The following is a 15,899-nucleotide window of genomic DNA, read 5'->3' as shown; positions in this document are numbered from 1 at the left end:
TGTGTCCCATGGTCACCTCACTTAGATGCCAGCCGTGGCTCAGTGGGGAGCACTATTGAGTCAGGTGGTGGTGGATTCGTGTCCCACTCCAGGGAACTCGAGCCCTATAATCAAGGCTGGCGTTCCAAGTGCCGGTACTGAGGGAAGCGTTGCACCATCGCATGCTGCTCATCACTGTCAGCATCATCATGGGCAGTCCCTCGGAATCGAGGAAGACTTGCTTCCACTCTTAGAATGAGTTCTTAGGTGGCTGAACAGTCCAATACGGGAGCCACAGTCCCTGTCACAGGTGGGACAGATCGTCGTTGAGGGAAGGGGAGGGTGGGACTGGTTTGCCGCACGCTCCTTCCGCTGCCTGCGCTTGGTTTCTGCACGCTCTCGGCGACGAGACTCGAGGTGCTCAGCGCCCTCCCGGATGCACTTCCTCCACTTAGGGCAACTGGCCTTTGGCCCAGGGACTCCCAGGTGTCGGTGGGGATGTTGCACTTTATCAGGAAGGCTTTGAGGGTGGTCCCTTGTAACGTTTCCTCTGCCCACCTTTGGCTCGCTTGCCGTGAAGGAGCTATGAGTAGAGCGCTTGCTTAGGGAGTCTCGTGTCGGGGACAAGTGGACAATGTGGCCCCGCCCAGCGGAGCTGGTCGAGTGTGGTCAGTGCTTCGATGCGGAAGATGTTGGCCTGGTCGAGGACGCTAACGTTGGTGCGTCTGTCCTCCCAGGGGATTTGCAGGATCTTGAGGAGACATCGTTGATGGTATTTCTCCAGCGACTTGAGCTGTCTACTGTACATGGTCCATGTCTCTGAGCCATACGGGAGGGCGGGTATTACAACATGGACAATGTACATCACTGTTGTAAGGCATGTTTGGATGTCTGCTGGAGGCGGGCTTGAATTTGAATGTGATGACCGTGGTCTTGTAAAACGCCCCAAGGTGCTTCACAGGAGTGTAATCAGACAAAAGAATTAACCGAGTCACATAAGGAGATATCTGGACAGGTGACCGAAAGCTGGGTCAGAGAGGTAGGTTTTAAGGAGCGTTTTAAAGGAGGAAAGAGAGCCAAAGAGGTTTCGGGAGGGAGTTCCAGAGTTTGGGGCCCAGGCAGCTGGAGGCACGGCCACCGATGGTGGAGCGATTAAAATCGGGGATGTTCACTCGGTCAGATACAGATAACTCGGGGATGGGGGGGAGGTTACAGAGATAGGGGTAAAGGGGCTGGAGGAGGTTGCAGAGATCTGGAGGGGGTAACAGAGATAGGGAGGGGTGTAGTGGCTGGAGGAGGTTACTGAGATAGGGGGTGCTGGAGGAGGTTACAGGGATAGGGAGGGTGTAGGGGCTGGAGGAGGTTACAGAGATTGGAAGGGGTGTAGGGGCTGGAGGAGGTTAGATATAGGGAGGGGTGTAGGGGCTGGAGGGGGTTACAGAGATTGCAAGGGGTGAAGGGGCTGGAAGAGGTTGCAGAGATAGGGAGGGGTGTAGGGGCTGGAGGAGGTTAGATATAGGGAGGGGTGTAGGGGCTGGAAGAGGTTGCAGAGATAGGGAGGGGTGTAGGGCTGGAGGAGGTTACTGAGATAGGGGGGGCTGGAGGAGGTTACAGAGATGGGGAGGGGTGTAGGGCTGGAGGAGGTTACAGAGATAGGGAGGGGGGTAGGGGCTGGAGGAGGTACCACGATAGGGAGGGGTGCAGGGGCTTGAGGAGGTTACAGAGGTAGGGAGGGGTGGAGGGGGTTACAGAGATAGGGAGGGGTGTAGGGGCTGAAGAAGGTTACAGAGGTAGGGAGGGGTGTAGGGCTGGAGGAGGTTGCAGAGATAGGGAGGGGTGTAGGGGCTGAAGGAGGTTGCAGAGGTAGGGAGGGGTGTCGGGGCTGGAGGGGGTTACAGAGATAGGGAGGGGTGTAGGGGCTGGAGGAGGTTACAGAGGTAGGGAGGGGTGTAGGGGCTGGAGGAGGTTACAGAGAATGGAAGGGGTGTAGGGGCTGGAGGAGGTTAGATATAGGGAGGGGTGTAGGGGCTGGAGGAGGTTACAGAGATTGCAAGGGGTGAAGGGGCTGGAAGAGGTTGCAGAGATAGGGAGGGGTGTAGGGGCTGGAGGGGGTTACAGAGAATGGAAGGGGTGTAGGGGCTGGAGGAGGTTAGATATAGGGAGGGGTGTAGGGGCTGGAGGAGGTTACAGAGATTGCAAGGGGTGAAGAGGCTGGAAGAGGTTGCAGAGATAGGGGGGGCTGGAGGAGGTTACAGAGATGGGGAGGGGTGTAGGGGCTGAAGGAGGTTGCAAAGGTAGGGAGGGGTGTCGGGGCTGGAGGGGGTTACAGAGATAGGGAGGGGTGTAGGGGCTGGAGGAGGTTACAGAGGTAGGGAGGGGTGTAGGGGCTGGAGGGGGTTACAGAGGTAGGGAGGGGTGTAGGGGCTGGAGGGGGTTACAGAGGTAGGGAGGGATGTAGGGGCTGGAGGAGGTTACAGAGATGGGGAGGGAAGTAATGCTGGAGGGGGTTACAGAGATAGGGAGGGGTGTAGGGGCTGGAAGGGGTTACAGAGATAGGGAGGGGTGTAGGGGCTGGAGGAGGTTGCAGAGATAGGGAGGAGTGTAGGGGCTGGAGGGGGTTACAGAGATAGGGAGGGGTGTAGGGGCTGCAGGAGGTTACAGAGGTAGGGAGGGTGTAGGGGCTGGAGGAGGTTACAGAGATGGGGAGGGGTGTAGGGACTGGAGGGGTTACAGAGGTAGGTAGGGGCTGGAGGGGGTTACAGAGATAGGGAGGGGTGTAGGGGCTGGAGGGGGTTACAGAGGTAGGGAGGGGTGTAGGGGCTGGAGCGGGTTACAGAGATAGGGAGGGGTGTAGGGGCTGAAGGAGGTTACAGAGGTAGGGAGGGGGTGGAGGGGGTTACAGAGATAGGGAGAGGTGTAGGGGCTGGAGGAGGTTACAGAGGTAGGGAGGGGTGTAGGGGCTGGAGGAGGTTACAGAGGTAGGGAGGAGTGTAGGGGCTGGAGGGGGTTACAGAGATAGGGAGGGGTGTAGGGCAGGAGGGGGTTACAGAGGTAGGGAGGGGTGTAGGGCAGGAGGAGGTTACAGAGGTAGGGAGGCGTGTAGGGCAGGAGGAGGTTACAGAGGTGTGGAGGGGGTTACAGAAATAGGGAGAGGTGTAGGGCAGGAAGGGGTTACAGAGGTCGGGAGGGGGTGGAGGGGGTTACAGAGATAGGGAGGGGGTGGAGGGGGTTACAGAGATAGGGAGAGGTGTCAGGCAGGAGGAGGTTACAGAGGTAGGGAGGGGTGTAGGGCAGGAGGAGGTTACAGATGTAGGGAGGGGTGTAGGGCAGGAGGAGGTTACAGAGGTAGGGAGGGGTGTAGGGCAGGAGGGGGTTACAGAGGTAGGGAGGGGTGTAGGGCAGGAGGGGGTTACAGAGGTAGGGAGGGGGTGGAATGGGTTACAGAGATAGGGAGGGGGTGGAGGGGGTTACAGAGATAGGGAGAGGTGTTGGGCAGGAGGAGGTTACAGAGGTAGGGAGGGGTGTAGGGCAGGAGGAGGTTACAGAGGTAGGGAGGGGTGTAGGGCAGGAGGGGGTTACAGAGGTAGGGAGGGGTGTAGGGCTGGAGGAGATTACAGAGGTAGGGAGGGGTGTAGGGCAGGAGGGGGTTACAGAGGTAGGGAGGGGTGTAGGGCAGGAGGGGGTTACAGAGATAGGGAGGGGTGTCGGGCAGGAGGAGGTTACAGAGGTCGGGAGGGGTGTAGGGCAGGAGGGGGTTACAGAGATAGGGAGGGGTGTAGGGCAGGAGGGGGTTACAGAGGTAGGGAGGGGTGTAGGGCAGGAGGGGGTTACAGAGGTAGGGAGGGGTGTAGGGCAGGAGGAGGTTACAGAGGTAGGGAGGGGTGTAGGGCAGGAGGAGGTTACAGAGGTAGGGAGTGGTGTAGGGCAGGAGGAGGTTACAGAGGTAGGGAGGGGTGTAGGGCAGGAGGGGGTTACAGAGGTAGGGAGGGGGTGGAGGGGGTTACAGAGATGGGGAGGGGTGTAGGGCAGGAGGGGGTTACAGAGATAGGGAGGGGTGTAGGGCAGGAGGGGGTTACAGAGATAGGGAGGGGTGTAGGGCAGGAGGGGGTTACAGAGGTAGGGAGGGGTGTAGGGCAGGAGGAGGTTACAGAGGTAGGGAGGGGGTGGAGGGGGTTACAGAGATGGGGAGGGGGTGGAGGGGGTTACAGAGGTAGGGAGGGGTGTAGGGCAGGAGGGGGTTACAGAGCTAGGGAGGGGTGTCGGGCAGGAGGGGGTTACAGAGGTAGGGAGGGGGTGGAGGGGGTTACAGAGATAGGGAGAGGTGTTGGGCAGGAGGAGGTTACAGAGATGGGGAGGGGTGTAGGGCAGGAGGGGGTTACAGAGATTGGAAGGGGTGTAGGGGCTGGAGGAGGTTAGATATAGGGAGGGGTGTAGGGGCTGGAGGGGGTTACAGAGATTGCAAGGGGTGAAGGGGCTGGAAGAGGTTGCAGAGATAGGGAGGGGTGTAGGGGCTGGAGGAGGTTAGATATAGGGAGGGGTGTAGGGGCTGGAAGAGGTTGCAGAGATAGGGAGGGGTGTAGGGCTGGAGGAGGTTACTGAGATAGGGGGGGCTGGAGGAGGTTACAGAGATGGGGAGGGGTGTAGGGCTGGAGGAGGTTACAGAGATAGGGAGGGGGGTAGGGGCTGGAGGAGGTACCACGATAGGGAGGGGTGCAGGGGCTTGAGGAGGTTACAGAGGTAGGGAGGGGTGGAGGGGGTTACAGAGATAGGGAGGGGTGTAGGGGCTGAAGAAGGTTACAGAGGTAGGGAGGGGTGTAGGGCTGGAGGAGGTTGCAGAGATAGGGAGGGGTGTAGGGGCTGAAGGAGGTTGCAGAGGTAGGGAGGGGTGTCGGGGCTGGAGGGGGTTACAGAGATAGGGAGGGGTGTAGGGGCTGGAGGAGGTTACAGAGGTAGGGAGGGGTGTAGGGGCTGGAGGAGGTTACAGAGAATGGAAGGGGTGTAGGGGCTGGAGGAGGTTAGATATAGGGAGGGGTGTAGGGGCTGGAGGAGGTTACAGAGATTGCAAGGGGTGAAGGGGCTGGAAGAGGTTGCAGAGATAGGGAGGGGTGTAGGGGCTGGAGGGGGTTACAGAGAATGGAAGGGGTGTAGGGGCTGGAGGAGGTTAGATATAGGGAGGGGTGTAGGGGCTGGAGGAGGTTACAGAGATTGCAAGGGGTGAAGAGGCTGGAAGAGGTTGCAGAGATAGGGAGGGGTGTAGGGCTGGAGGAGGTTACTGAGATAGGGGGGGCTGGAGGAGGTTACAGAGATGGGGAGGGGTGTAGGGGCTGAAGGAGGTTGCAAAGGTAGGGAGGGGTGTCGGGGCTGGAGGGGGTTACAGAGATAGGGAGGGGTGTAGGGGCTGGAGGAGGTTACAGAGGTAGGGAGGGGTGTAGGGGCTGGAGGGGGTTACAGAGGTAGGGAGGGGTGTAGGGGCTGGAGGGGGTTACAGAGGTAGGGAGGGGTGTAGGCTGAAGGAGGTTACAGAGGTAGGGAGGGGTGTAGGGGCTGGAGGGGGTTACAGAGGTAGGGAGGGGTGTAGGGGCTGGAGGGGGTTACAAAGATAGGGAGGGATGTAGGGGCTGGAGGAGGTTACAGAGATGGGGAGGGAAGTAATGCTGGAGGGGGTTACAGAGATAGGGAGGGGTGTAGGGGCTGGAAGGGGTTACAGAGATAGGGAGGGGTGTAGGGGCTGGAGGAGGTTGCAGAGATAGGGAGGAGTGTAGGGGCTGGAGGGGGTTACAGAGATAGGGAGGGGTGTAGGGGCTGCAGGAGGTTACAGAGGTAGGGAGGGTGTAGGGGCTGGAGGAGGTTACAGAGATGGGGAGGGGTGTAGGGACTGGAGGGGTTACAGAGGTAGGTAGGGGCTGGAGGGGGTTACAGAGATAGGGAGGGGTGTAGGGGCTGGAGGGGGTTACAGAGGTAGGGAGGGGTGTAGGGGCTGGAGCGGGTTACAGAGATAGGGAGGGGTGTAGGGGCTGAAGGAGGTTACAGAGGTAGGGAGGGGGTGGAGGGGGTTACAGAGATAGGGAGAGGTGTAGGGGCTGGAGGAGGTTACAGAGGTAGGGAGGGGTGTAGGGGCTGGAGGAGGTTACAGAGGTAGGGAGGAGTGTAGGGGCTGGAGGGGGTTACAGAGATAGGGAGGGGTGTAGGGGCTGGAGGGGGTTACAGAGGTAGAGAGGGGTGTAGGGGATGGAGGGGGTTACAGAGATAGGGAGGGGTGTAGGGGCTGAAGGAGGTTACAGAGGTAGGGAGGGGGTGGAGGGGGTTACAGAGATAGGGAGGGGTGTAGGGGCTGGAGGGGGTTACAGAGGTAGGGAGGGGTGTAGGGGCTGGAGGGGGTTACAGAGATAGGGAGCGGTTTAGGGGCTGGAGGGGGTTACAGAGATAGGGAGGGGTGTAGGGGCTGGAGGAGGTTACAGAGGTAGGGACGGGTGTAGGGGCTGGAGGGGGTTACAGAGATAGGGAGGGGTGTAGGGCTGGAGGAGGTTACAGAGATAGGGAGGGGTGTAGGGCTGGAGGAGGTTACAGAGGTAGGGAGGGGTGTAGGGGCTGGAGCGGGTTACAGAGATAGGGAGGGGTGGAGGGGCTGGAGGAGGTTACAGAGATAGGGAGGGGTGGAGGAGGTTACAGAGATAGGGAGGGGCGTAGGGGCTGGAGGAGGTTACAGAGATAGGGAGGCGTGTAGGGCAGGAGGAGGTTAGAGGTGTGGAGGGGGTTACAGAAATAGGGAGAGGTGTAGGGCAGGAAGGGGTTACAGAGGTCGGGAGGGGGTGGAGGGGGTTACAGAGATAGGGAGGGGGTGGAGGGGGTTACAGAGATAGGGAGAGGTGTCAGGCAGGAGGAGGTTACAGAGGTAGGGAGGGGTGTAGGGCAGGAGGAGGTTACAGATGTAGGGAGGGGTGTAGGGCAGGAGGAGGTTACAGAGGTAGGGAGGGGTGTAGGGCAGGAGGGGGTTACAGAGGTAGGGAGGGGTGTAGGGCAGGAGGGGGTTACAGAGGTAGGGAGGGGGTGGAATGGGTTACAGAGATAGGGAGGGGGTGGAGGGGGTTACAGAGATAGGGAGAGGTGTTGGGCAGGAGGAGGTTACAGAGGTAGGGAGGGGTGTAGGGCAGGAGGAGGTTACAGAGGTAGGGAGGGGTGTAGGGCAGGAGGAGGTTACAGAGGTAGGGAGGGGTGTAGGGCAGGAGGGGGTTACAGAGGTAGGGAGGGGTGTAGGGCTGGAGGAGATTACAGAGGTAGGGAGGGGTGTAGGGCAGGAGGGGGTTACAGAGGTAGGGAGGGGTGTAGGGCAGGAGGAGGTTACAGAGGTCGGGAGGGGTGTAGGGCAGGAGGGGGTTACAGAGATAGGGAGGGGTGTAGGGCAGGAGGGGGTTACAGAGGTAGGGAGGGGTGTAGGGCAGGAGGGGGTTACAGAGGTAGGGAGGGGTGTAGGGCAGGAGGAGGTTACAGAGGTAGGGAGGGGTGTAGGGCAGGAGGAGGTTACAGAGGTAGGGAGTGGTGTAGGGCAGGAGGAGGTTACAGAGGTAGGGAGGGGTGTAGGGCAGGAGGGGGTTACAGAGGTAGGGAGGGGGTGGAGGGGGTTACAGAGATGGGGAGGGGTGTAGGGCAGGAGGGGGTTACAGAGATAGGGAGGGGTGTAGGGCAGGAGGGGGTTACAGAGATAGGGAGGGGTGTAGGGCAGGAGGGGGTTACAGAGGTAGGGAGGGGTGTAGGGCAGGAGGAGGTTACAGAGGTAGGGAGGGGGTGGAGGGGGTTACAGAGATGGGGAGGGGGTGGAGGGGGTTACAGAGGTAGGGAGGGGTGTAGGGCAGGAGGGGGTTACAGAGCTAGGGAGGGGTGTCGGGCAGGAGGGGGTTACAGAGGTAGGGAGGGGGTGGAGGGGGTTACAGAGATAGGGAGGGGTGTAGGGCAGGAGGAGGTTACAGAGGTAGGGAGGGGTGTCGGGCAGGAGGAGGTTACAGAGGTAGGGAGGGGTGTAGGGCAGGAGGGGGTTACAGAGGTAGGGAGGGGGTGGAGGGGGTTACAGAGATGGAGAGGGGTGTAGGGCAGGAGGGGGTTACAGAGATAGGGAGGGGTGTAGGGCAGGAGGAGGTTACAGAGGTAGGGAGGGGTGTAGGGCAGGAGGGGGTTACAGAGGTAGGGAGGGGTGTAGGGCTGGAGGAGGTTACAGAGATAGGGAGCGGTGTAGGGCAGGAGGGGGTTACAGAGATAGGGAGCGGTGTAGGGCAGGAGGGGGTTACAGAGATAGGGAGCGGTGTAGGGCAGGAGGGGGTTACAGAGGTAGGGAGGGGTGTAGGGCTGGAGGGGGTTACAGAGGTCGGGAGGGGTGTAGGGCAGGAGGGGGTTACAGAGGTAGGGAGGGGGTGGAGGGGGTTACAGAGATGGGGAGCGGTTGATGAGGCCACACAGGGATTTGAAGATGAGGATGATTATTTTAAACCTGTCAGCGAGCCCAGGGCGGGCGAGGGGGTGAAAGAGCTGTTGATGATCGGTCGTTCACGCCTCCTCGCGTGTCTGTTTCCTCAGGCTGATCGAGCACGAAGACGACCCCAACCTGGACGAACCCTATGTAGCGTCGCAGGGGGACGTCCTGGGGTCAACGGAGAAAACGGAGGTCGCAGCTACGGAAACCGGAGCAGCGGAAATCGGAGCCGCCGAAATGAACTTCGAAGGCAAGTGCACATCCGTTGGGTGGTTTCATTTGCCTGTGGGGTATTCATAAAATGATACAGCTCGTAGAAGACTACCATTCGGCCCATCGAGCCTGTGCTGGCTCTGCGAGCGAGCGATCCAATCAGTCCCACACTCCCCCTGCTCTTTCCCACAAGCCCTACAAATTGTTCCCTCTCTAGCATTTACCCAATTCCTCTTTTGTAAATCACAATTGAATCTGCTTCCACTGCCCGTTCAGCCTGCGTGTTTCGGATCACAACTCGCTGCATAAAAAAAAATTCTCTTTCCTGCCCCATTTCTTGCCCCGCCCCCCCCCCACCCCACAATGCCCTTTGGCGGCGCCGTCTTTCGGATGAGACGTTAAACCGAGGTCCCGTCTGCTCTCTCGGGTGGGTGTAAAACATCCCTGGACGGGCAAATGGAGTTGAGATACAAATCGGCAGTGGTCTGATTGAATGGGGGAAACAGGCTCGAGGGGCTGAATGGCCACCTCCTGTTCCTAATGTAACAGGCTCGAGGGGCTGAATGGCCTCCTCCTGTTCCTAATGTAACAGGCTCGAGGGGCTGAATGGCCTCCTCCTGTTACTAATGTAACAGGCTCGAGGGGCTGAATGGCCTCCTCCTGTTCCTAATGTAACAGGCTCGAGGGGCTGAATGGCCTCCTGTTCCTAATGTAACAGGCTCGAGGGGCTGAATGGCCTCCTGTTCCTAATGTAACAGGCTCGAGGGGCTGAATGGGCCTCCTCCTGTTCCTAATGTAACAGGCTCGAGGGGCTGAATGGCCTCCTCCTGTTCCTAATGTAACAGGCTCGAGGGGCTGAATGGCCTCCTCCTGTTCCTAATGTAACAGGCTCGAGGGGCTGAATGGTCTCCTCCTGTTCCTAATGTAACAGGCTCGAGGGGCTGAATGGCCTCCTCCTGTTCCTAATGTAACAGGCTCGAGGGGCTGAATGGCCTCCTCCTGTTCCTAATGTAACAGGCTTGAGGGGCTTAATGGTCTCTTACTGTTCCTAATGTAACAGGCTCGAGGGGCTGAACGGCCTCCTCCTGTTCCTAATGTAACAGGCTCAAGGGGCTGAATGGCCTCCTCCTGTTCCTAATGTAACAGGCTCGAGGGGCTGAACGGCCTCCTCCTGTTCCTAATGTAACAGGCTCGAGGGGCTGAATGGCCTCCTCCTGTTCCTAATGTAACAGGCTCGAGGGGCTGAATGGCCTCCTCCTGTCCCTAATGTAACAGACTCGAGGGGCTGAATGGCCTCCTCCTGTTCCTAATGTAACAGGCTCGAGGGGCTGAATGGCCTCCTCCTGTTCCTAATGTAACAGGCTCGAGGGGCTGAATGGCCTCCTCCTGTTCCTAATGTAACAGGCTCGAGGGGCTGAATGGCCTCCTCCTGTTCCTAATGTAACAGGCTCGAGGGGCTGAATGGCCTCCTCCTGTTCCTAATGTAACAGGCTCGAGGGGCTGAATGGGCCTCCTCCTGTTCCTAATGTAACAGGCTCGAGGGGCTGAATGGCCTCCTCCTGTTCCTAATGCAACAGGCTCGAGGGGCTGAATGGCCTCCTCCTGTTCCTAATGTAACAGGCTCGAGGGGCTGAATGGCCTCCTCCTGTTCCTGTGTAATTGCCTTGGCACACAATTGCGATCAGCCCTGCGATCAGTGTCGCCCCGTCATGGAGTGCCCTCGAGTCGCGAGCACTGACTGAGGGGCAGAGGTCTTGACTGCAACTGAGCGAGAGGGCGGGATTGTTCCCTCTGCCGTTGCTTTCCCCCGCTTCTGCTCCCCACCGCCCAACGCAAGAGCCAGTTGCGCTTGCGGGACGCGCCGCTTCGTTAGCAGCCACGCAGGCGAAACGATCCCGAACTCACCACCTCTCTGGATTCTTCCCGACAGAAAATTCCGCCCAAATTCAGCAGAACGCATCACTGTCAGAGGAGGAGAAGAAGGAACAGCTAAAAAGGTAACCGTTCCCCCCCCCCCCTTGTGTTTGGTGATTTAAGGTGTCGCTTAAGGGAGGGGTGCATTGATGCGATCGGTGGGGAAAGGCTAAACACAGCAGAGTGGTACAGACCCTGGTATGGGTTCCCGAGCTGTGTGGTGTCCGCTGATCTCGGTTGTGGGGGAGAGGAGGGTTTGGCCGGGTGGGGGCGTTGCCGTTGCCATTGCCATTGCCGTAGAGGGAGTGCAGCGAAGGTTCACCAGACTGCTTCCTGGGAGGGCAGGACTGTCGTATTAGGCGAGATTGGGTCGACTGGGCCGGTATTCACTGGAGTTTAGAAGAACGAGAGGGGATCGCATTGAAAGGTATAAAATTCTGACGGGGTTGGACAGACTGGATGCGGGGAGGATGTTTCCCCGGGGGCTGGGAAGTCTAGAACAAGGGGGTCACAGTCTCAGGATACGGGGTCGGAAATTTAGGAGCGAGATGAGGAGAAATGTTTTCACTCAGAGGGTGGTGAACCTGTGGAATTCTCTACCACAGAAGGCTGTGGAGGCCAAGTCACTGAATATATTTAAGAGGGAGATAGATTTCTAGACACAAAAGGCATCAAGGGAAGGGGTATGGGGACAAAGCGGGAACATGGTGTTGAGATAGAGGATCAGCCATGACCATATTGAATGGCGCTGCAGACTCGAGGGGCCGAATGGCCGACTGCTCCTATTTTCTATGTTGTGCTATGACCCACCCACCTGGACAGAGAAAATCGGCGCTCTCTCTACAGATCTCGGGTGGGATTGAGACCGTGCTGCGCGCAGACTGAATAGCGGCCCGGAAGCTGTCGTGTCGAAGGCTGTCGCAGGAAGGTCAAGCTTTCGATCAGGCCCTGCAGGGCATCCGTAGGACGGGCAGATCACATTTTACACGGACCCGCCTGCTGTGAGGGCTGTTGCCACAGTCAGAGTAAAACGTCTTATCATAGGCAGACCCTCGGGGTCGAGGAAGACTTCCACTCTAAAAGTGAGTTCTCAGGTGGCTGAACAGCCCAATACGAGAGCCACAGTCCCTGTCACAGGTGGGACAGACAGTGGTTGAGGGAAGGGGAGGGTGGGACTGGTTTGCCGCACGCTCCTTCCGCTGCCTGCGCTTGGTTTCTGCACGCTCTCGGCGACGAGACCCGAGGTGCTCAGCGCCCTCCCGGATGCACTTCCTCCACTTAGGGCGGACTGGTCTTTGGCCAGGGACTCCCAGGTGTCGGTGGGGATGTTGCACTTTATCAGGGAGGCTTTGAGGGTGGTCCCTGTAACGTTTCCTCTGCCCACCTGGGGCTCGTTTGCCGTGAAGGAGTTCCGAGTAGAGCGCTTGCTCTGGGAGTCTCGTGTCTGGGGCATGCGGACAATGTGGCCCTGTCCAGCGGAGCTGGTCGAGTGTGGTCAGTGCTTCGATGCTGGGGATGTTGGCCTGGTCGAGGACGCCAACATTGGTGTGTCTGTCCTCCCAGGGTATTTTCAGGATCTTGCGGAGACATCATTGGTTGTATTTCTCCAGCGACCTGAGGTGTCTACTGTACATGGTCCATGTCTCTGAGCCTTATGGGTATTAGTACAGCCCTGTAGACCATGAGCTTGGTGCCAGATTTGAGGGCCAGGTCTTCGAACACTCTTTTCCTCAGGTTGCGCTGGTGCACTGGAGGCGGTGTTGGATCTCGTCATCAATGTCTGCCCTTGCTGATATCTGTCTTAACACCATGCCAACCCGCCATGGAGCTTTAAGAAGTTATCCTTTAGTGTCTCGCTGTTTGACCACACAACGGGAGTTCGGTGAGAGGGAGGGGTAATTCTTCCTCTCGTTCTCCGCCATCTCCCACTCTCCTCCCCCGCTCTTTTTCCCCCCCCCCACACTTTTATAGGTGGTGAATACCAAGTCCCAGCTTAATGTACCCTGATGGGACAGCTGAGATTTCTGTGAAGAATTGCAGCCCCAGATGGGGGCGGTACGCTCCCAAGTTTCACTCCATGCCTCGAGCACGTAACCCCAGCTGATTCTGTGGCGCTGCCCATCAGCCGAGACATCAAATCCAGGCCCCCCCCGTCCGCTCTTTCTGGTGGACGTAAAAGATCTCACGGGTTGTAATGTGTTTGGTTTGTGGGTTGTTTGCTGAAGAATTCATAGCAACACATTGCTATTAAGAATTAATTGGTTTATTAGCAAAGGTTTAACAATCACACGACACATTACCAGTTCATCCACCAGGCTCACAACCACCTGCCTCATCGTGGATCCCCCGAACCCAACTGGCCGGGGTTTTATTGAGTCTTGTGAATGTCACGTGACTGGCTAAGCCACTCCCACTCAACAGCTCGACAACTATTTTAGCAGAACATTAAATTCAGCGCCCCCTTTTGGCAAGGGCAAATTTGAACCCACAAATTTCCAAATAAACTTTTACAGAAAATTTAAATCAAATAAAAAATTTTGTGACCTGAAATGGTGCGCTCCAGTCCCTCTGGCGCCCGCCTCTCGCGGAAGGCCGCGAGCGTACCGGTGGACAGGGCGTGCTCTATCTCCAGGGTCACCCTGGTGCGAATGTAGCCGCGGACAAGAGGCAGGCAGTCGGGGCTGAACGACACCCCTCGACCGCCCGCTGCCTGGACCGGTCAATGGCCACCTTGGCCAGGCCCAGGAGCAGGCAACAGCTCGACAGACTTGTGGGTATAGACACCAGTGCACACATTACACCGGTCTTTATCACATTGCTGAACTGGCTGACGACGTTTCCTACATTACAACTGTACTGTACCAATGAATGACTCCACGAGGCAATGTGTTGTACTCAAACTGTAGTGATCTTGGTCCTTTATTTGTAACTCTCGAGTGAGGCACAAGCACTACTCTTTTATGCAGCCCCAACCATCAGGGCAGGAAACCCCAGTCTCCACCAGTTGCACCCTCTAGTGGTGCCAGCATAGTATATACACAGTGTAAACCTTATTGAAAGTACATCAGATAAACAAGTCTCCATCTTATGCAACTATACAGTGACTATACAGAGAGTATATCTATAGTCTGCATATATAACAACAGTTTAAAAAAAAAGTACTTCATTGGGCTGTAGAGCGCTTAGCGACGTCCCGAGGTTGTGATCGGCGTTATAGAAATGCAAATCTGTTGCCAGTCCTGCAGCTTAGTACACAACTTGTTTCATTGAATATATTTAAGGCGGCGATAGACAGATTTTTGAGCGATAAGGGAGTGAAGGGTTATGGGGAGCGGGCGGGGAAGTGGAGCTGAGTCCATGATCGGATCAGCCACGATCTGAGTGAATGGCGGAGCAGGCTCGAGGGGCCGAATGGCCGACTCCTGCTCCTATTTCTTATGTTTCGATGGGGGCTGCCCCGTGCATTTACTGAAATGTCGAAAGCGGTTTTTGTTTAACCGCTTAACCTTTGGACTGTGTGTCTCTTTCCCCCCCCCCCCCCCCCACCCCCCGCGCTCCCGTAGGTTGGAAGAGTTGATGAAACAGCGGCAGCTGGAGCGAGAGGAACGGGAGAAGAAGGACGAGATAGACCGGGAAAAGCAGCGGCGGAAACAAGGCCAGGAGCTGTCGATGATCCGGCAGAAGATGCAGGAGGAGGAGATGAGGAAGATCGCCGAGGACAGGCGGAAGGAGAAAATGGAGGACATCAGGGCCAAGTAAACAAAAAAAAAAACACACACACACAAACTGCGCACAGATACGATGGCGGCTGGAGAGAGAGTGCGAGTGGGTTAGACGCCAGACTGCAACAGAGTCAGCCAGAGGCTCGGTTTGCAACACTCCCACCTCTGAGTCACAAGGTTGTGGGTTCAATCCCACTCCAGGGACTTGAGCACATAAATCTAGGCCGCACTGTCGGAGGGGCAGTACTGAGGGAGCGCCGCACTGTCGGAGGGGCAGTACTGAGGGAGCGCCGCACTGTCGGAGGGGCTGTACCGAGGGAGCGCCGTACTGCACTGTCGGAGGGGCAGTACTGAGGGAGCGCCGCACTGTCGGAGGGGCAGTACTGAGGGAGCGCCGCACTGTCGGAGGGGCAGTACTGAGGGAGTGCCCGCATTGTCGGAAGGGCAGTACTGAGGGAGCGCCGTACTGCGCTGTCGGAGGGGCAGTACTGAGGGAGCGCCGCACTGTTGGAGGGGCAGTACTGAGGGTGCGCCGCACTGTCGGAAGGGCAGTACTGAGGGAGCGCCGTACTGCGCTGTTGGAGGGGCAGTACTGAGGGAGCGCCGTACTGCGCTGTCGTTGGGGCAGTACTGAGGGAGCACCGCACTGTCGGAGGGGCAGTACTAAGGGAGCGCAGTACTGAGGGAGCGCCGCACTGTCGGAGGGGCAGTACTGAGGGAGCGCCGTACTGCGCTGTTGGAGGGGCAGTACTGAGGGAGCGCCGCACTGTCGGAGGGGCTGTACCGAGGGAGCGCCGCACTGTCGGAGGGGCTGTACCGAGGGAGCGCCTTACTGCGCTGTCGGAGGGGCAGTATTGAGGGAGCGCCGCACTGTCGGAGGGGCAGTACTGAGGGAGAGCCACACTGTCGGAGGGACAGTACTGAGGGAGCGCCGTACTGCGCTGTCGGAGGGGCAGTACTGAGGGACCGCCGCACTGTCGGATGGGCAGTACTGAGGGAGCGCTGTCAGAGGGGCAGTACTGAGGGTGCGCCACACTGTCGGAGAGGCTGTACCGAGGGAGCGCCGTACTGCGCTGTCGGAGGGGCAGTACTGAGGGAGCGCCGCACTGTGCTGTCGGAGGGGCAGTACTGAGGGAGCGCCGCACTGTTGGAGGGGCAGTACTGAGGGAGCGCCGCACTGTTGGAGGGGCAGTACTGAGGGAGTGCCGCACTGTCGGAGGGGCAGTACTGAGGGAGCGCCATATTGTGCTGTCGGAGGGGCTGTACTGAGTGTGTGCCGTACTGTGCTGTTGGAGGGGCAGTACTGAGGGAGTGCCGTACTGTGCTGTTGGAGGGGCTGTACTGAGGGAGCGCCGCACTGTTGGAGGGGCAGTACTGAGGGAGCGCCGCACTGTCGGAGGGGCAGTACTGAGGGAGCGCCACACTGTCGGAGGGGCTGTACCGAGGGAGCGCCGTACTGCGCTGTCGGAGGGGCAGTACTGAGGGAGCGCCGCACTGTCGGAGAGGCAGTACTGAGGGAGCGCCGCACTGTCGGAGGGGTGGTACTGAGGAAGGGCAGTACTGAGGGAGCGCCGCACTGTTGGAGGGGCAGTACTGAGGGAGTGCCACAC

The 15,899-nt window shown here is 58.4% G+C and overlaps 1 protein-coding gene across 2 annotated transcripts in view; it reads left to right on the top strand.

Annotated features, from left to right (window-relative positions):
* The window catches only part of ubxn1 (UBX domain protein 1), a 31,861-nt gene that overhangs the window by 5,436 nt on the left and 10,526 nt on the right, over window positions 1-15,899 (top strand). For both annotated transcript variants that reach the window (XM_070868140.1, XM_070868141.1), the window contains exons 5-7: window positions 8,545-8,690; window positions 10,584-10,650; window positions 14,131-14,322. In XM_070868140.1, the coding sequence (XP_070724241.1) occupies window positions 8,545-8,690; window positions 10,584-10,650; window positions 14,131-14,322 (405 nt within the window). The remainder of the gene's footprint in view (window positions 1-8,544; window positions 8,691-10,583; window positions 10,651-14,130; window positions 14,323-15,899) is intronic.

The sequence above is a fragment of the Pristiophorus japonicus genome, chromosome 27 (assembly GCF_044704955.1).
Source record: "Pristiophorus japonicus isolate sPriJap1 chromosome 27, sPriJap1.hap1, whole genome shotgun sequence".
Classification (NCBI taxonomy): domain Eukaryota; kingdom Metazoa; phylum Chordata; class Chondrichthyes; family Pristiophoridae; genus Pristiophorus; species Pristiophorus japonicus.
The sequence above is the reverse complement of the archived record's forward strand: the minus strand, read 5'-3'. Positions and strand labels throughout refer to the sequence as shown.